Source organism: Gallinula chloropus (assembly GCF_964237585.1).
Source record: "Gallinula chloropus genome assembly, chromosome: 3".
Taxonomy (NCBI): Eukaryota; Metazoa; Chordata; class Aves; order Gruiformes; family Rallidae; genus Gallinula; species Gallinula chloropus.
The window spans coordinates 213,950-233,767 of record NC_140087.1 but is presented as its reverse complement, the minus strand read 5'-3'; the positions used below and the strand labels follow the sequence as shown (position 1 = coordinate 233,767).

The 19,818-nt window shown below is 50.1% G+C and overlaps 1 protein-coding gene across 1 annotated transcript in view; it reads left to right on the top strand.

Moving 5' to 3' along the window:
• SLC24A3 (solute carrier family 24 member 3) overlaps positions 1-19,371 on the top strand; it is a gene marked incomplete at both ends in the record, with an annotated part of 148,814 nt that extends 129,443 nt beyond the window's left edge. Inside the window, 7 exons of the mRNA XM_084262148.1 lie at positions 463-623; positions 1,194-1,473; positions 2,928-3,094; positions 5,070-5,184; positions 7,181-7,293; positions 18,277-18,342; positions 19,222-19,371. Of these exons, the coding sequence (XP_084118274.1) occupies positions 463-623; positions 1,194-1,473; positions 2,928-3,094; positions 5,070-5,184; positions 7,181-7,293; positions 18,277-18,342; positions 19,222-19,371 (1,052 nt within the window). The remainder of the gene's footprint in view (positions 1-462; positions 624-1,193; positions 1,474-2,927; positions 3,095-5,069; positions 5,185-7,180; positions 7,294-18,276; positions 18,343-19,221) is intronic.
• Positions 19,372-19,818: the final 447 nt, after the last annotated feature.

Sequence of the window (19,818 nt, the reverse complement as noted above, 5' to 3'; positions counted from 1 at the left end):
CATGAGCTGCACCCAGGATGCAGGAACCTGTGTTTCATTTGCATTGGTGCCCTCCAGGAACAGGGTGACAGCTTCCTCACCATGCGCAGATGATGGTGGGTGAGGCCAGAATCCTTAGGGCAGTGCAGGTCAGACAGGGCAGTGAGAGCAGCTTTGTGGCAGCACCGTTTCTGTGGAAGCAGAGGCGTGCCTAACACAGGTCTGTGATGAGCTGTGCAGAGCAGGCCGTTCTCTGTAATGAGCAGGAGTGGAGATACCACAGGTTGGCAACTTACTTAAAGGCAGCAGTGTAGGACATGTGGAGGCAGCAGTTAAGGGCAGAGGAGGTATATGTTGAAGGGCTGTAGCTGAAGGAGTGGTTCTTACAGAGGAATTCTGGGATCCACAGGTTTATTCGTAGGGCAGAGAGAGAGAGGAACTGCTGGAAGAAGAGCTCATTGTCCTTTTGTCCCTTGGCTGCAGGAAACTTCCACCGTAAAGCCTCAGTGATCATGGTGGATGAGCTGCTGTCTGCCTACCCACACCAGCTCTCCTTTTCCGAGGCTGGGCTCCGGATCATGATAACCAGCCACTTCCCTCCCAAGACACGTCTCTCCATGGCCAGCCGCATGTTAATCAACGAGGTATGTCTTAATTTCCCCCATCTCCCCTTTCCCTTCCAAATTTGCCTTTTCCTGGGGCAGTGGTTGCCTTGCAGTGAAACTCCTGCTTTTCTCCTGGATCCCTGGTAGCCTTTTCCCAGATTTCACCCTTCTGACACTGACTTTACTCAATCACCCTTTCCTGTCTGTCCCCTTGGAGACTTTAGGAGAGGAAGTTTTCAGTCACTAGGTGGTTACGTTACCTGTAGCTGTTGCTCACAGGGTCTGACGTTAGTATTGCTTGCACTTGGTGGTACCGTCAGTGCTCCACAGGATGTGTACTTACTCTCACCCTGGGCTTGGAGTACTCCTACAGTCAGTGCTACAGCCACCAATCCTTCTCTTTTAAAAGCTGTGTATGTGAAATTTATCTAGTCATCTGCAAGCAAGCAGTGTGTTACATCTGGTCAAATTTTTTTTGAGGATTTTATTATTAAGGCCAAATCTTTAGAGAACACTGTGCCTCTCTCTCTCTCTGTCCCTCCCTTTCTCTTTCAAAAAACAAACTGAAAAAATCAATCTTTGAGCGAGTCTTTGTGCCTGTGTTTGCAGAGACAAAGGCTGATCAACAGCAGGACGTACACCAACGGTGAGTCAGAGGTGGCGATCAAAATACCCATCAAGCATGTCATGGAGAACGGGACGGGCCCCAGCAACAGCGCTGAGCGGGGCCTGAACGGCACGCGGCGCGACGAGGACGTGGCCGAGGCTGGGAACGAGACCGAGAACGAGACCGAGGACAACGACAACAACGAGAACGACGAGGAGGAAGAGGAGGAGGAGGAGGATGACGATGACCACGAAGGGCCGTACACGCCTTTTGACCTACCAAGTAAGAAGCTCCTGGGTTTCTGTCTTGTTCCAGAAAGCAAAAACTCAGCTTGGGTATGGCAGAAAGCATCGCAGGCGTGTGTTGAACTGCCTCTTGAGAGCTCCCATCAGCCTGCACCTCGTAGGGTGGTCCCCGCTCGCAGGTGAAGGATGGGAGGAACTGGGAAGCAGCAGGGGCTTTCATAAAATCATAGAATAGCACGGGTTGGAAGGGACCCCAAGGATCACAGAGCTCCAACCCCCTGCCACAGGCAGGGACACCAACCTCCAGGCCTGGAGCTGCACAAGGTTGCCCAGGGCCCCATCCAACCTGGCCTTGAACACTTGTCAGGATGTAGGCTGCAGCTTGTGCGCTGCCCTGGCGCTGCTGTTGCAATGAGAGGGGGGAGGCAGCAATCTCCCTGGGGTGCTTTCTGCCCCCAAAACCTGGGTCCTTCTCTGGAGAGCCCCATTTCTCCCTGCTGACTACGGAGCAAGCAGAGAATGGTGGGACCACTGGCAGATTCGTCTGCACCTTGGCCTTACCTTTGCTGGGGAATGAGGTGCTCTCTTACCTCGGTGGTGAGGTGTGGTGCTCATGGAGACGCAGTGTCAGCGCCAGTGTGGGGCAGAGACAAAAGAAGATGTATCTTTTGAAGGGTGAGAAGTGTCTCCTCACTGTTTCTGGAGGGCTTAGAAGGTCAGAATAGCCCTGTGACTTACAAAAACCACCTGCGCCACAGGTTGCTGAGCACTGCACATGCAGGATGGCGATGCCCTTTTTGCTCTTACCCCATCAGGTCTCTAGTCCTGAGCCTTAAAGAGAGAAATTTAGATGTTCTCTGGGCCGTGACACTGGGTACATAGGACGGGAAAGGTTGGCATGGGCCTCTGGAGATCTCTGCTTCAAACCCCTGGTCAGAGCAGGTGTACCTGTGTCTTTGTCCATTTAAGTTTGGGTGATCTGTAAGGACGGAGAGCCCACAGCATTTAGTATAGGTACTCCAGTGCTTGACCACCCGTGCAGTAGGAAAAGAAAAAACACACAAAACCCCAAAATGGGCAATGCCATCTGTTCTGAATTCCCCTTACTGCAAGTGGAGTCCATGGCTCTTATTTCCTTGTGCATTTCTGTGAAGAGTCTGGTTCCATCTTTTCTGTGGTCTCCTGTTAAGTGATTGAATATGGATCAGATCTCCTCTTAGACCTTGCCTTTCATGTGGTGCTTGTCAGAACTTGGCCTGTGGAGGGTAGCAGGGAGGCTCTGACCTCTTGATAACCTCCCCACTCCCCTCTCTGCCCTTCCATCTCTGCCATCATAGACTAGACTTCCAAACAAGGAATGTCTTGCCCTTATCTGCTTGACTAGCTCTTAGGTGAGGTGTCCCTGGCATCTTGCTTGCTGACACTAACAGAAAATAACCTCCTGGACTGAAGCAGACTGGAACTGTGATTGTTTCTCTTTTTGTTTTACAGCTGGCAAGATAGAAATCCTAAAGTGGCTCTTTACATGGCCATTGAGCTTTGTCCTGTACTTCACAGTGCCCAACTGTAACAAACCCCACTTGGAGAAATGGTTCATGGTTACCTTTGCTTCTTCCACCCTCTGGATTGCAGCTTTCTCTTACATGATGGTGTGGATGGTGCGTACCAACTACAGCAGAAATCACTGCCTGGGAGAGGCAACAGGGGTGGGGTTTGTCAGCTTAAAGAAACTTGCAGAAATTTTTACATGAATTTTTAAATGAGAACCCTTGAGTCTGCATCCATATTAAACCTGCCCACACAGAGAGAAGGACATCAGGGGCCAGTAGACATGGCCTTGTAACCTGACTCAGGGCTGGAATTTCACCCAGGTTCTTTAAGGAGGGAAGAAAGCTGAACACCTCCTTGTTGTGCAGGCAGTGTGCAGGCCCTGGCGCTGGGAGGAATCTGTCTGTGGGAGCTTTGCCTTTCCTCAGAGACAGAGTTGTGAATAACACTTTGAAGTCTGCATGAACAAAAGTGTGACACTCAGCCAAATTCTTGCACATCTAATGGACAGGGACTTTATTCTACCTCATTATCTTAAAGGCAGAAGTGGATAAATAACAGGGAACACAAGGAAAGCCAAGCACCCTTGGTGGCCAGTTCACAAGGGAGATGTCTTGTGTGCTGGCTAGGTCACTGAAGCTGTTAGCTTGCTGCAGGCCTTACGCTACACCATGTCTGTGGGTGAAAAGTGTGAGTTGTCCTCGCTAGGAGCGTGGGCTGTGTTTCTTTTGAGGTGGTCTGTACTCCTAAGCAGACCAGACAGTGGCAGGGCATTGGCATCAAGAGAGGGTCTCAGGGGAAGCCTGGGTTTGGACTGCTGCCCTTGCCATGGAGCGCACGGCTCGCAGGCTGTCTCTGCACAGGGATCCGAGGAGCAGGAAGGTACCTCGGTCCAGCATTGGCCACTGCTGGGATGTGGGTGGCAACAGAGGAATCTTCACTGCCTTTGTAATCAATTCTTTTATTAAACACAACTATGAATGCCAGGCTTTTCCCTGGGAACTAAGGAGAGAGTTACCAAAGAGGGGTTTTATTTGTTTGTTCTCAGTAAGGTGTTAACCTGATGAAATTGAAAGCTGTTTGTTTTCTTCTGCTGTTCATCTGCGAGGGGCGGGGGGGGGGGCGTTTCAAGGGGAAAAAAGCTATCCCAGCTTTCCACAGCTGGAATACCAGAGCCTCAGGGTCACTGGGCTGCTGCTAACGTACAGTTCCCGGTTCTGGAGTGTGCTGCAGAGCTGCAGGGGAGCGATTAGACGTGGCTGACAGGAAATGGGCATCGTGGGACAAAGGCATCCAGTTTTGAAGCATTAATGTATTTGAAGCACACTGATTTATCCCAGGCTGCACCACAAAGGAAAGAGGAGGTTAAAAGTGTCTTCTCTCTGCCAGTGGGAGTTGTTTGAAGTCATAGAATCATAGAATGGCATGGGTTGGAAGGGCCCTCAAGGATCACAGAGCTCCAACCCCCTGCCACAGGCAGGGACACCAACTTCCAGGCCTGGAACTACACAAGGTTGCCCAGGGCCCCATCCAACCTGGCCTTGAACACCCCCAGGGGACGGGGCACCCACCCCCTCTCTGGGCAGCCCCTTCCAGCCCCTTACCACTCTCTCTGGAAAAAACTTCCCCCCAATATCTAATCTGAACCTTCCTTCCTTTAGTTTTAATCTCTTGGGGATTTGTTCCTGCATAGAGAGATTTCATGGTACAATGAACCACGGGCCGGTTTTAGACTCTGCTTGCTCTTATTTTTATGTAATCATAGCTGCAAAGGTCAGCTAGCATCAGGAGACTTGTTGCAGAGGGCAGCAGGCCACCAACTAGTCTTTGTTCCAGACTTATGTCAGGAAAATTGTGGCTGAAAGGTGAGAAGCAGCTAACCAAAGAGGGCACGTAGCAGGCCAGTGCTGTCCTCTGCCAGGTGACAGATATACCAAGAAAGCTGGTCACTGCTCCTCTGTAAAGAGAGTGTCAGTTTGCACTGAGGGGTAACCCTGTCTCACAGCATCTTGGCAGGGCTGGGCCAAGCTGGTCTCTGATGTGAATTCTTGTAAACAGCTTGACAGATGTAATTCCTCTCCTTAGGTGACAATCATTGGCTACACGCTGGGAATTCCAGATGTCATCATGGGCATCACGTTCCTGGCAGCTGGGACCAGTGTGCCGGACTGCATGGCAAGCCTTATCGTGGCAAGGCAAGGTGGGTTCCTCACAGAGGGGTCACATGTGGAAGTGGTCCCCCCTGTCCTCCTCTTCTTCAGGTAGCACAGATGTTGTCTGAATGTGAAAGCAGTCAGAGACTTTTTCATGAGGCTGCAATTTAAAACAAGAAGGGAATTTAATTGTGTTGCTATTGCGAAGGAACTGATGGTTTCCTGATGATGGTGTGGGACTGGTTTTGGCAGACTTCTCAGCTTCAGGCCTTCCCCAGGTGTCCCAACATCTGGATTCATTTCAGTGTCAGAGGTACAGTAGTGTGAAGGTCCAGGTCGCTTCCAGCTTTCCCCTGCAGCCAAAAGGACTGGGAGATACTGCTGGTTTTAGGGGAAGCTTTCCCCTTGTGTCTGCAGCTACAGGTGGGTTAAGAGAAAAAGAAAGTGGTCGGTACCACTCTGAGGAACAGGAACAATGGCTCTCCAGTGAAACCACCAGCTACTTAACAGGCTTCCCAGAGACATCATCTCATGAGTCCAGCCCAGAAGCCGATGTGGGTCAGTAAAGTATCAGAAGCCCCACTGTTTAATAACACCTGTTTAATAACAGCCTTCAGATTCTGGGAAAATGTAGTTTCCTCGTGGTTGGTTGTGCTCACCACAGTAGTGGGCATCGATACAACATTCATTTGGACATGCCCAGAATGAAGCATGTGAGGGAGGAGACCCTTTAGGAATGTGGCTGAAAATATCTTAGTTCCAGTGAAGCAATATAAATCCAGAACACAGGGTAGACTAAGAGAATACCATAAAGATCCTCACTTCTGACCAGTGTGCTTGAAAGTGCTACTGATGCAAACAGTCACCTTCTCTGAGTCCAAAGTACCTTTCTGTTGAGTGTCCACATCAGTTTTTTCAAGTCACTTAATTTGCTTCTAGTATGCACAAGGAGGGGAATAAAAAAAAAAAAGCAGGAGCTTGCACTAAATTCTTCTAATTCACCTTAACCTCCTGAAAAGAGGCATCTGGATTTTCTGCCTGTCCAGTGTTTCCAACCAATGCTCATGCATCCTGGGTTTACCTGCCTGCTGCTCAACTAGGACTGCACAGATGAGCACAGGTGTTCTCCTTGAAAATATTAAATAACTTTTAAATTACACTTTAAAATAGATTTTTTAAAAGTTTCAAAATTGTTTATGAAGTTTGCTTTCTGTTTTTGTAATTATGAACCTTTACAGTGGAGACCAGACCCCTTCATATATTCATCCAGTGATTGGTACTGGGCAGTGCTGATCCTGACTGCTGCCCTCAGGCTGTCCTCCAGCCTCTTCATTATTTATTTATTGACAAACATTTGAGAGCAAACAATCCCCCTGGTTTTCTTCAGTATCTCTGGGTAAACTTCCTTAAAGACACAGATTGTCAGATAGTACAAGAAAGCTGGGGGAGAACTGTTCCCGAGGGCATCGAGCAACAGGACGAGGGGTGATGGTTTAAACTAGAAAAGGGGAGATTTAGGTTGGGTTTTAGGAAGAAGTTCTTCCTTCTGAGGGTGGTGGGTCACTGGCACAAGTTGCCCAGAGAGGTGGTGGAGGCCCCATCCCTGGAGACAGCCAGGGTCAGGCTGGATGGGGCTCTGAGCGACCTGATTGGGTGGAGATATCCCTGTCACTGCAGGGGTGGGACTAGATGGGCTTTGAAGGACCCTTCCCACCTGACACATCCTGTGATTCCCACTGGGCATGGCACAAGAGTGCTGGCAGGTTGCAGCTGGCAGGGCTGGGTGCCAGGGCCTCCACAGCACTGGAGAATGAGTCCAGGAGAGTTCTCAAATGATCCTAGAATGTGGATTCAGCCCCTTTGACCCTTCCGGCCTTGTATGGCGGGGAGGGCACAGGGGAAAGGGAAGGGGTGGCGTGAGGGGGATCTCCCTTAGCTCTCTGCTTTAATCTGTGGAAGCTGTCTGGGTTAGCTGAGATCTGTATAAGAGCTGACAGACTCTTCAGAGCGCTGTCTGAGTGCATGTGGTTTCCATCCCTGCAGGCATGGGGGACATGGCTGTGTCCAACTCCATCGGCAGCAATGTGTTTGATATTCTAATTGGCCTGGGCCTCCCGTGGGCTCTGCAGACCCTGGCAGTGAACTACGGATCATATGTAAGTCTCACCTGTCTTCACATGATTCTTCTCCATTCATTTGTTTGTGTTTTGTTACAACACAGATCTATTTAGAAAAACAGAAAGTCCCAAATTCTGTGGGTTGAATTTAAAGGAATTGTTTTCCTCTGCTAGGATCTTGGAGAAGTGGCAGTTAATTGCCAGTGAGTATTCCCTGTCCTTTGGAGGACAAGAGCTTCCCTTTCCTCCTCAAAGGCAGCAGTCTGTGCTGAAATAAGTGTATACTTACTAGAATATATGCATTTTCACACACTTGAATATGTTTCAAATAAGGAGAATGGTGCTGTTTTTAATAAGACAGATGGGATAAACATATAGATGGGAAGTAAAGGATAAAGCAGACCTGCAGGGCTTTTGGTAAGAAAAATTCTAAGGTTTCTAGACTGTTAACATGCTGGAAGGTGAAGGAAGCTGTCAGATGATATTGGAGAGTGTGATCATCCCCAGGGAAAACGGCAGAGCTTTCCTATTAGAGGAGAACCACCTGACACTGATGAAACCTTCCTTCACTTCCCAAATGATAAGAGATACCCTTGGCACCCGTAAGTTGTTGCAAGCTCCCTTTGAGAAGGTGGAGCAGGAGATGGATGACGTCTCAGGGGAAAGTTGCTGTTAGCTGAACAGCACTCAAAGGGCAGTGTAGTATGGAAGCAAGACTCTCAGTTACAGTCACTAAGTGAACGCAGAGTTGAAAAACTGGAGAATCACAGGATTGTTGAGTTTGGCAAGAACTTCTGGAGATTGTGTAGTCCTCAACCCTCTGCTCAGAGCAGGGGCAGATGGAGCGGGACGCTCAGGACCATGTCCATCTGGGGCTTGAGTGTCTCCAGGGACAGAGGCTGCACTCCTGCTCTCAGCAGCTTGTTCAGTGTTTGGCCACTCTCACAGCAAGAAGGTGTCGTAATGGTTAAATGGAATTGCTGTATTTAAAGTGAGTCTGGCTGCACCTTCACTGTCCGCTCCCACCATAAGTATTTATATATGTCGATAAGACCCCCCTGAATCTTACCTTCTCCCAGCCAAACAGTCCCAGCTCCTTCAGCCTCTCGTGTACCAGATGCTGCAGTCCCTCCATGTCATCCTTGCAGGCCTTCACTGGGCTCACGCCAGGAAGTATGTATCTTCTGTGTGCTGAAGAGCCCAGAACTGGACCAGGCACTCCAGATGTGTCTCCTCAGTGCTGAGCAGAGAAGGATCTTCTCCCTTTACTGTCTGGCAGCACTTCTGGTGCAGCCCAGGGTGCTGTTGGTGCTCTGTGCCACAAGGGTGCATTGTGGAATTCGGCTTGATATCCCACCAGGATCAGCAGGTCTTTCTATGCCAAGCTACTTTGTGTCTGCCCAGCCCCAGCCTGTGCTAGTGCAGGGGGTTATTCTTCCCCAGGGACAGGGCTTCCCACTTCCCATTGCTGACGTTTGTGTTTCCTGCCTGCCCAGGTCCCTCTGGATGGCAACACAACCCTCTGGTGTGCATCAGCCACCCTCCCCATTTCCCATCAGCTGGAAACTCCCTGAGGGTGCTCTCCACCCCATCACCCAGGTCTTTATCAGACACCTGCAGCAGGAATGACCCCTGGCGTAAACCAGGAGTGTCCCCCCTCCAGCTGGGCTCTGAGCACAGCGGTTCAGCCGGTTACCAGTCTGCTGTCCACTTTAGCCTGTTCTTCCTCTGTTTGTTGGTGAGGGTGCATGAGAGACGGCGTCAGAAGCCTGGCTGAAGTCAACATAACAACATAGAATCATAGAATCATAGAATCATGGGGATTGGAAGGGACCTGGAGAGCTTATCAGGTCCAACCCCCCTGCCAGAGCAGGTTCCCTAGGACAGGTTGCACAGGTTGGCGTACAGACGGGGCTGGAATCTCTCCAGAGATGGAGACTCCACACCACCTGGGCAGCCTGTCCCAGGACTCTCTCACCCTCACTGGGGAAAAGTTCTTCCACTTGTTGGTGTGGAACTCCCTGTGCTCCAACTTGCAGCCATTGCCCCTTGTCCTGTCCCCACAGACACTGAGAAGGGGCTGCCCATTCCCCCTGCATCCCATACTGAAGATATTTATAAACATCAATAAGGTCCCCCGCTTAGTCGTCTTTTCTCCAGGCTGGACAGTCCCAGCTCACTCAGCCTTTCCTCACAGGGGAGATGCTCCAGGCCCTTCATCATCTCTGTAGCCCCTCTGGACTCTCTCCAGGAGATCCCCGTCTTTTTTATCCCAGGGAGCCCAGCACTGGACACAACACTCCAGGTGGGGCCTGACCAGGGCAGAGCAGAGGGGGAGGATCCCCTCCTGTGACCTGCTGCCCACACTCCTCCTGATGCCCCCCAGGATCCCATTGTCTCTCTCAGCCCCCAGGGCACACTGCTGGCTCATGGCCAACCTGTCACCCACAAGGACCCCCAGGTCCTTCTCCGCAGAGCTCCTCTCCAGCAGGTCACCCCCAGCCTGTACTGATACAGACGGTTATTCCTTCCCAGGTGCAAGACTTTACACTTGCTTTAGTTGAACTTCATCCAGTTTCTTAATGCCCAGCTCTGCAGCCTGTCCAGGTCTCTCTGGATGGCAGCGCAGTGTTCCTGTGTGTCAGCCACTCCTCCCAGCTCTATATCATCGAGTACTTGCTGAGGCTGGATGCTATTCCCTCGTCAAGGTCGTTGATGAAGATATTAAACAGGACTGAAGATATTAAACAGGTCTGAAGATACTAAACAGTCACTCTTCCCTCAGCCAGCAAGTCTATCTCATCACAGAAGGCTATCGGGCTGGGTGGATGTGATTTCTCCTCCATAAAACCTGAGTCTTACTCACAGTCACCTTCTTGTCCTTCCTGTGTTTAGAAGTGGATCCAGGATTTTTTGCTCCATCACCTTCCCAGGGATCAAGGTCAGGCTGTAGTTCCTTGGGTCTCCTCTCAAATACAGGAGTGTCAGAAGGAAGCAGTGCTGGAGGAATAAAATCTCTTTTCTTTCAGGACCTTCTTATCTGTAGCTCATCTGTATTTCTGCGGAAAAGGATGAAAACAAGTGGCTGAGCAGCAGCAGATGGTTTCTGTGAAGGAACAAGGTCGCCACTGTTTCGCACCCCCACAGTGTTCATTGTGCAGTGCGAGCACGTGGTTGGAAAGGGCAGTCTTGGAAACAGCCCCACCACTAGCAAAGAGTTTCCTCAGTTTTCACTTGCAGTTCTTGGGGTTCTCTCCAAATCCTTGGATAATTGGACTTCAAAACAGACAAAGTTCCCTCCTCCATTCCCCCTGTTATTAGTAATTAATTTCTGAAGTATTACTGAGTTGCCAGAAAAAGCTAGAGTTAGCTGGGCTAGGAGCAGCCTGGTGATAGCATTAAGAGCTGCAGGGTGCTGTTTTTCCTTCAGGGAACCCCACTGATGTGCCTGGCACCGAGGGGCAGAAGATGAGGAGCTCCTGCTCCCTGTGGGCCGTTGGGCAGAGCCTTGGGCCATTGCAGGAGAAGGCTTGCTGGCCAGTGGGGGTTCACAGGCTCAGGCCAACCTGCCTGTCCACCAGCTGTGACTGTTGTTCAGAATTTCTCAGCCAACACAGTGCTGCTTCTTGGCCAGGTGACAAGATCCAAATTGGCCTTGGTAGCGTGTCCTCTGGAAGAGGAGCTCCTCCAAGCCAGCACGATGCCCATCTTGTGTATGGAGGGAAGGAGAGATCTGTGAAAGACAGAAAGAGCTTGCTGCATCACAGTTACTTCTGTTTAGCCATGGAAACCTACGACTGCCTCCCCAGAATATTTAGTGTAAGGAGACTGTAGCAAAGTTAAGTTGTTGGTGAGAGCAGGGAGGAGGTGCAGTGTAACAAACAGGCTGTTAAGGCAGTTGCAGCTCTTGTGACTCCTTCCAGCTGTCACGTTAGCATCTGCATGTGGTGTATTGATATCACTGCAGCAGCAGTGCACAGCCTGGCAGGTATTAATTGATTACCTTGCTGGCTGATCCCAAAAAGCTATGGGTGGGCATAGCAGCTGGTGCACGCTGACCCCACTAACTGGGCCCTCCAGCTCACTGGAAAGTTCATGTGTGCTGAGTGCATCTGCTCCCTGGTTCCCTGACGGGAAGACAGGGATGGTTACCCTGTCCTAGAGCAAAGTGCCCGGTTCCTTCCAGAGCTCCTAACAACACGGGGAGTCTCTCCAGCCATACCCCCTGTGTTCCTTGCCCCAGAACTCCAGTGTCTGTGTGCAGCACTCCGTGTTACGGGCTCCAGGGCCTGCACCCTTTGCAAAGTGAATTGTGTGACACAGAGCAAACCCAGGGCACTTCCTTGGGAGTCTCAAAAAATATCCAAGAAGGGAATTCCATTGAAACATGCAGGAATTCATCCCATTTCTGAAGTTCCAGTTCTTGAGACCCATTTAATGGCAGGACCTGGGGAATGCAGGATTTACACTGAGTTTCTGCTGCCAGGCAGAGACACCGCAGGAAAAGGATCCCCAGACAGACAGAGGGCCTGCTGCTTTCTCAGCCAAGGGACTGGAAATGCAGCAGGATCCTTCTCATATTCCTGGATGAGGTAATTTTTTTGGACCTTGGACCAAAATCAGTTTGGGTTTTGGCAACAGCTCTTTGTTTTTCCTTCAGCAACTGCAAGAAGAGCACTCAAGAATTGCATTTCTTTTATTTCCATTGTTTTTTGTCTGTTATTCAGCTTCAGCCTTGGATCCTTACTGTGTGGGAATAGCTGGAGCTGGTGGCAGGATCTTTGTATTTGGTACACAAGAATCAGGGACAGAGTCTCCCTTCAAATTCAGACAGGGTAGATTTTGGACTTGCGGACCTTGAACGTGTGATCAGTCAAGATGAAGAGTCTTCCTGGCCTGCTTTAGGCAATAGGTACAAGCCAGAACTCAAAGGAGAGCTTGGAAATGTGGATTTTTCCTCCTTGCAGTATGACAGGCGTGCTGTGTCTGCAGTCTGTTCTCTCCTGGGAAAGAAGCATTTCCTATTCTTAAATGAACAGAGAACTGAGCTTTTCCTTCTGTAATTAAGAAGACCCTTTTTCTGCTCTTCACTAAAAAATTGGCATTATCTCCTCCCTCACTGTGAATTTCCAGTGTTTGGCTAGCCTTGTTTTCCCTGAACCTTGTTGTTGCACACCCTGAGAAAACCTGTTCTGTTGCCTCTTGCAGGAAATGCCACTTGTCCCCTGTCACAGCATCTTCCCTGTGTCTCCCCCTGCTCCTTCCAGCGTGGGGCCTCTCCCCAGGCTGCAGGTGGGGTCTGGTCCATGGGCTGCAGGGGGACACCCGCTCCACCATGGGTTTCTCCAGGGGCTGCTGGGGCATCTTTCTCTCTGGCACCTGGAGCACCTCCTATCCCCCTTCCTCCCACCTTGGTGCCTGCACAGCTTCTCACACCTTCTCACTCCCTTCTCTGGGAGCGCAAAGCAGCTGCTGGTGGATTTTCTCTCCTCACTGTGACTCCCAGAGGCGCTGTGACCATCGCTGATGGGCTCTTGGTCAGCAATGACTCCGCCTTGAGCCGGCTGGGGTTTGCTCTGTGGGGCTGCAGAGAGCTTCTGGCTGCTCCTTGCAGCAGCCCCCCCTGCAGCCCCCTCCTCCACCACCAGAACCCAGCCAGGCAAACCCACAACAGAAGGCTGCCCAACCCTAATTTGACAGATCAGGGATGAATTTTTCTTAATCTTTTGTACCAAATTTCAGGCTCTCTTTGAGCTCCTGTGCTCAGAGTCAGAAGTCATCATAAGAAATAGGGCAGGCTACAGCCATAATCAGCAGAAGGGGAAGAGTTTGCCAGTTAAAGCTGTGTTTGCAGAGCTGCAGGCTTACGGGAAAGGTGTGGAATGCATTGGCTGCAGTGTAGACCTGGGCCAAACAGGAGGGGACTGTGGGGAAACCTGCAGCATTAGCAGGTAGGATAAAACAGGGGGAAGCTGTTAGCCTGTTGTTTTGTTCTGATGAGAAACCTCTGCTGTGTGCCAATCAGCACAATGCTGTGCAGAGCTCCAGCAGACTCAGAGCAGATCTGAACCTGTCTCCTTTGAACTGTATGTCCCTGTTTTGGCGTTAGATAAGGAGCAGCAGTGATAGTGAGAATGAGGGCTTCCAGATAGCTGTTTCCAGAGCTAGGCATAGGCTAGCCCAGAGCTCTGGCAGCAGTCTGCTGGCTACTCTTGGTGCAAGAATTCAGTTGCAGGCTGTTGGCTGAAGCCTGCCTCCCTCACCTGTAGTAAGTGGGGAGGGCTGTAGTCAACCTGTGTGTCTGGGAAGATGCTGCTGGCTGATCTGACACTGGAAACTCCTTCTACTGCCAGTGCAAGGTCTATTGCAGGACATCTCCCCAAATATCCAGGCTGTAGTCCCCAAAATGCTCAGCAGTGAGTTTCATCTATCTCCAAGATCTTTGTCTGTTGGACTGAGGATATTTAGCAAAAAACATCCCTCAGAGACCAGACAACCATTACATTTTGGACCTGAATGAACACAGGCAGCTTTCATTCCCTTCTCAATGAGAGCTGTAAAGTCTGCAAGTATCTCAGAGCACTGCATCACTCCAAGAAACCTTTACAGCAAGAAGTGTCGGGACCACAGGCTTAAACAGGAATCGTTTCTGCTACGAGGGAGGTTTCCTCCTGGTGTAAGTCAGCTTGCTCCAGGGCTGTGTTAAATAATCCTGGTGCCTGGCTGTATGTCTGCCCTTCTCCACACGTGTGAAAGCCCCGTGAGCTCAGGCTTACTGCCCGTGCCAAGCAAGCGATGCATCACACAGCTGGGCTCCCTGAGCATGCTGTGCAGAGCTGCTCTGTGCACAAGCAGCAAGCCAAAGTAACTGGGATATCTTTGTGCACGTAGAGTAACTCCAGAGCTGTGTCCTGCAGGGCCAGTGCATCTGGAATGACACCCAGCCCCCAGCCCTGGAATCCATCTCCCAGCTGTCCCAGGGCAGATCTGCTCCTGAGGACAGGCTGCACCCGTGTCTGTCTGTCCCAGCTCTTTCCCTGATTTCTCATTAGCCCTTCTGCCTGTCCCCTTCTCCCTGCTCCACGGCCTGGCAGTGAGATGCCAGTGGAAACATCTGGAATTGTGCACAGCTTTTGCAGTGCTTTGAGCTCACCAGGAAGGTTTTTTAACCCAGAAGGTTGCACTTTTTCTTCCAGAAGGTCCAGCTGTGATATGTATCCAGTTCAGTCATATGAGCTTCATGACAAAGTGCATTCCACAGCTAGCATTTGGTTGCCCAAGGAAACCACCCTTTACTGTGTACATGGAAGGGCTTTTATCCTGCTGTCCCGTGGTAGAATGAGCTATTAGGGGAAGACCCTAAGAAGCAGTCCCAAGTTTTTTAGAGCAAAAAGCATTGGAAAATGAAAACTGCATTGGAAAAGATCCTTTCCCCCTTGCCAAGAGGCCCTTTCTTTCTGTGGGCATAGCCAAGCTTCATAAAGGGGAGTTTTTGTTATTTAGGCTAATTAATAGCTGATTGCTTTGCACAAGAGTGGGAGCTGGGCTAGGTCCCAGTGTTGCTAGTTAACTCCAGGTTGAGAACTGTTCACCTGGAGCGAAACTGAAGTGTCCTCCTGTAGCCCCACTGCAAGGTACGTTCGGCGCCCACGCTGACGAAGGGGTCACCAGGTTTGCATGGCGTGTGTTACTGTTAGATGGGTAAACCTGTCATAAATAAATAGCAGATGCTGTCTACCTTCTAATAATCCTCAATTGCGACTTCCATTCCCCTGAATGACCCCCAGGGAGGAGCCTCGCAGAGCGTCCTCAGAGAGCAGCCCCCAACACCTGGCTTTGGAGGCACCGTCCTCAGCAACTTAGACATGGGGCCCTGTGGAATGGCCCCTTCTTTCCACATGGCTGCTGGCTTTCTGGAGGCTAATGATGTAACTGAGAAGCAGTGTCTGCACTTTAGGTTGAATTCAGGCATTTTCCATGCTGAAGTGATCCCAGCTGCTTCGTTTGCTTCCTGTTCCTGGGGATTCTTTTCCGGTTGATGTATTTCACGCTGACGGTTTCTACAGGTACTGGCACTGGCCAGACAGAATTCCTGACTGAAATCCAGACAGGAATTCATTGTACAATAGTATCTGTCTTTCCTAGCCCGCTGCTTCTCACATGGGAGAGCAGGGAAGGTGGCTTCAAATGTGTAGTTTAGTTACACGGAGTTAGTTTAAGGGTTTTTCTTTGCATTTGAGAGTAACTAAAATGGAAATCCATGTTGGCTGTCAGGTATGGACTGCTCAGGTGAGCAGGAGCAGAAGCAATGCAGTGACTGGTCTGTCTGTGCAGGGAGCACAGAGCCCCCAGGTGAGCTTGTCCTGGCTTCTTTGTGTGACAGGGTGGCAGAGAAGAGGTCTTCTGGGTCAGAGCCTGATATTGCCTCTCATCCCCAGAGCAGGTCTTGTTTCAGCAAGACTTGAAGGTGTGCTCAGGACTGGGGACAGAGCTGCTGTGGTCTTAGAGACTCCTTCCATCGCTGCAAAAACACCCTTCCTCCTGTACGCCCCTTACGACCTGCACTTGGCATTAACAGTGGGATTTTCACCTGGAGTTGTGAAGACAGCCCCAGAATTGGCCTTGGCACCCTGAGGCAATCCAAATCCTTGGCAGTCCAGTGAGAATATTGTGTTTTACACACAGTGGCTGTAGGAATGCAGTGGTCCTGCTGTACATACATACACTTACAGTCTTAAATCCTGCAACACCTTTAAGGACAAAGGGTCATCACAGCTGCAGCCTTTCTTATGATGGTAAAAATTGGTAAAGAAGGAAAATGTGCCATTTGTGTAAGAGAGTATTTCAAGAGAGCAGCAAATCTGGAGTGGCACGGAGCTCTGCAGAGTGGTGGGGTGCTGTGAGTATGGGTGCTGTGACAGCTCCCAGTACAGCAGCTGAGCAAGACCTGTACTTGCTTAGTGTGGTTTGTCAGACAGCAGTGCACCATTGTGCTCAGTCTTGAGCAGGTACAGGGGAAGAGAGAAGTCCTTCCAGTTCTGCCTGCATGCAGCAGGCCCCACCTGGTCTCCAGCGTGGGTTTGCAGAGGATCCTGGGAGGGGTGGTGTTTGTTGCAGGCTTGGTTTAGAGTCCACAGTCCTGTCTTTGGAGGTCAGACTCTCTCCCCTCAGCTGTCCTTGGGGAATGAAGCTTCATTGTTGCTCGGGATGAGGGAGCTATATGAGTGTGCCATGTTCTTCCTGACTGATGCGGAGTGACACAGGTCCCTCAGTAGTCTGGCTTTCATCAAATTGCAGTGCTCCTTATCGCTGAACTAGCAGAACCCACTTCTCTTGCAAGTGGGCTTCTTTGTAGTCTAACTGGAAGGATGGGAGCACTGAGAAGTGGCCAGTGATGCACTGTGTACCATTATTTTCCATGTTGACAGTTCAGAAAAAAACACCATAGTGTAAAAGTTCAGTTTGAATTGTTTATTGGACTAAATCCAGTTTAAATAAAAGGGGGAAAAAAGCAAGAAAGAAATCCAGCTGTTAGAGAAAAACTTTAATTTTGGGAACTGTTTCTTGTCTGCAGATCATTTACAGGAAGGGACCAGTGTTTTTACTTTTCCTTGTGTACAAGTGCAGGACAAAACAAGCACTTAAGGATTGGCTACCAGGCTGTTTAAGGAAGCTCACTGCCTTTAGCTTTGGTGTTTGACCTCCAGAGCAGAGTGGTGTGACTGAAATACAACCACACCACACAGAATCACAGTCTGCTACAGAAAAAGTAACTATGCTCTTCTCTAAAGCATCCCTGAGAAATACTCATGCAATTTCTTGCCAATATTGATCCCTGCCAAGAAACTGAAATACTTGGTTTCTACTTCAAATAGTAACCGGGTTTGGTGACTGTCAGGTGAAGCTGGACTTCAGGTAGGGTCTCATTGCACAGCAGGTGCAGGGAGGAATAGAAGGGGCTGGGATACCTTGTGGTGGCCTTAAGTTAATAACTGATATGAGGTGGTATGGGGACTTACAGTTGGGTCACTCGAGGCATCTGGCCCAGAGCCTCCCGCTGCCTTGTTGCTTCCCTGGAGAAGCCGACCCTCCCTAGGAGGACGTGTCCGTCCTCTCACAGTCAGCCCTGCAGAAATGCCTTGAGAGTCTCCGCCTGACTGCTCCCTTGACGATACTGCAGGTGATACTGTTCAGGAGGTCATGAAAGAAGGCACCAAGGGACAGTGGTGAAGCTCCCCCAGAGAAGAATGGGAAACTGAGGAGTGCAGTGTTAGCTGAGGAACGGGATCGGAGAGGTGCCATTACCCCCTGTAGCCTTCTTTTGTAGCTTGAGGTTTATGTCCCATAAAGTCACATTTTTAAATGTATTTCGGGTTTAAAGACATGGGTGAGTGCCGTTGCTGAGACTTCAAAGCCTCCTCTAAAAGTGGCAAATAGCTAGCTCCCCAGCTTTGAGGGCCTGCAGCTTGGCTCTCCACACACACGCTGGATGTGACTGTGGCTGTGCCATGGAGAGGGCTACCTGAGAGCCGGTGCTGTGCCTAGGTGCCTCAGTGAGGGCATCTCCTCACAGCCCTGCAGGAAACGAGCCGTTGGTGTGCCTCTGTGCTGGTGAGCATCGGTGCTGTGTGTGTCCTCATTTGTCTTCCCCCACCGGGAAGCATTAATTGGTGACTGAATGCAAACATTCCTTTTCCATGTTTGTTCCTCCAGGACTCACGGGGGAATCTATTGCCAAACAGGACATGTCACGACGTGACGGTGTAAGGGGCTACAGAGGCCGTGATGGGGTGGAACAGTTTGAAATGCTGCCGGGTCCTAAGGATTCTACGCTCAAAGTGCTCCTTATTCCTTAGCATAGGGAGTAGGCAGAATGATGTGTGGTGTAATGGTCGGGCTCGGCGTTACAGATTGCAAGGCAGCATTGCAAACTCAGCAGTTCAGGACTACAGAATTATCAGCAGAGAGAAATATTGCTGCTGGAAATTGTGACATGGTTTTATGAACATCCTTCTCTTACAGATTCGGTTAAACAGCAGAGGACTTATCTACTCTGTTGGTCTCCTGCTGGCATCTGTTTTTGTCACAGTATGTATATAGTCTTTTGTTCTTCATTTCCACAAGAGTGATTTTTACAGACATTCTCTTCACCTGTTGCTCTCTCACCTTGGGCATAATAGTGGTTGCAAAGTCTGTCATTAAGGGGACAGGAATGGTCACTCCTTTTGTAAACTTCTCCAGCCCTTAATCTGGCACTTGGACAGAAGTGATGGCTGTCACAAGGTGGCTCTCACAGTTCCCTTATGTTTCATGTGAGGAGCCCGGGAGACGCCTCAGTAACCATTAGTTACTGCTCATGCTGGAGCTGAAGCAGGTCCCTTGAAAGATTATAAGATGGCTCTGCTATTGGACAGGTAGACCAAATGCCACACAGTTTGCTTTGGCCCTCTGTAGGTACCTTCTGAGATCAGCAGAGATCAGAACAAGCAGTGCCTGGACATGGGAGTGTTCGTGGTGAAATCCCTGACCTGTCCACGTCCAGCACTGCAGGCTGGGTAGAGAGGAGAGGATTCATGTGGCATCTTCAAATCTGGAGACCAGCTGCTGGAGGGTGTCCTCCTGTGTGTGGAGCACAGCTCCCTCGTGTCAGAGGTCTGCATGGGAGTAAACTGTCAGAGCCAAGCACAGCCTTGGACCGTGTGGCTCTAGGTTGAGATGCAGAGGGGCGCGTTTTGGATCCATTTGACTCACATGAAGCACTTTGAGTGCAGAAGGAGGAATCAGTGTGGCTTCTGTGATGTTGAAGGGGCTACTCTGATTTACTGCAGCTGTGCTCCTCAGCGCACTCCTTGCGTTGTGATTGCTTCTGTGATCAGTGAGGTCATTGTGCTCCCTTGGTTCAGAAAGGGACTTAGCATTCTATCGGACATGTTCCTGCTCTGGTGCCTTACTCTGTGTTTATTGTAGGTATTTGGCGTCCACATGAACAAATGGAAACTGGACAAGAAGCTAGGGTGTGTGTGCCTTTCCCTTTACGGCATCTTCCTGTGTTTCTCCATCATGACAGAATTCAATGTGTTCACCTTCGTGAACTTGCCGATGTGCAGAGATCACTGATGCAGGTGGCAGGCTGTCGGGAGGAGCTTCCTTCTTACCTGTGCAATACAAGCCACAGCTGGCGTCTCCTGAGTGCGGTGCACCTCCAAGTCGTGACCTACATCCTGCTCACTGTCCGTAGGACCCGTGGTCCCGTCTAGGTCTGCCCTCTCCCTGAGCCCCCACAACCTGGAAAACATCCTGCATCGATGTGAAGATTATTTCTTTCAGCATTTGTGTGATTTCCTAGCTCAGTTTCTGAACAGTGTGACTGGGACTCGAGGTGAACTGGCTGCTAACTGGCGACACGCCAGACAAAACTGATCTGCTACGATTCCTTTTTTTAAGTTATTTGATGGAAGACTAATCTAATTTATGACTTAAGACTATTGCTACAATGCAGAAGAGGGTACATCGTACAGGGGCAGGTTTTCAAGGAGAATCATGGGGGTTTTTAGTTGGTTTTGT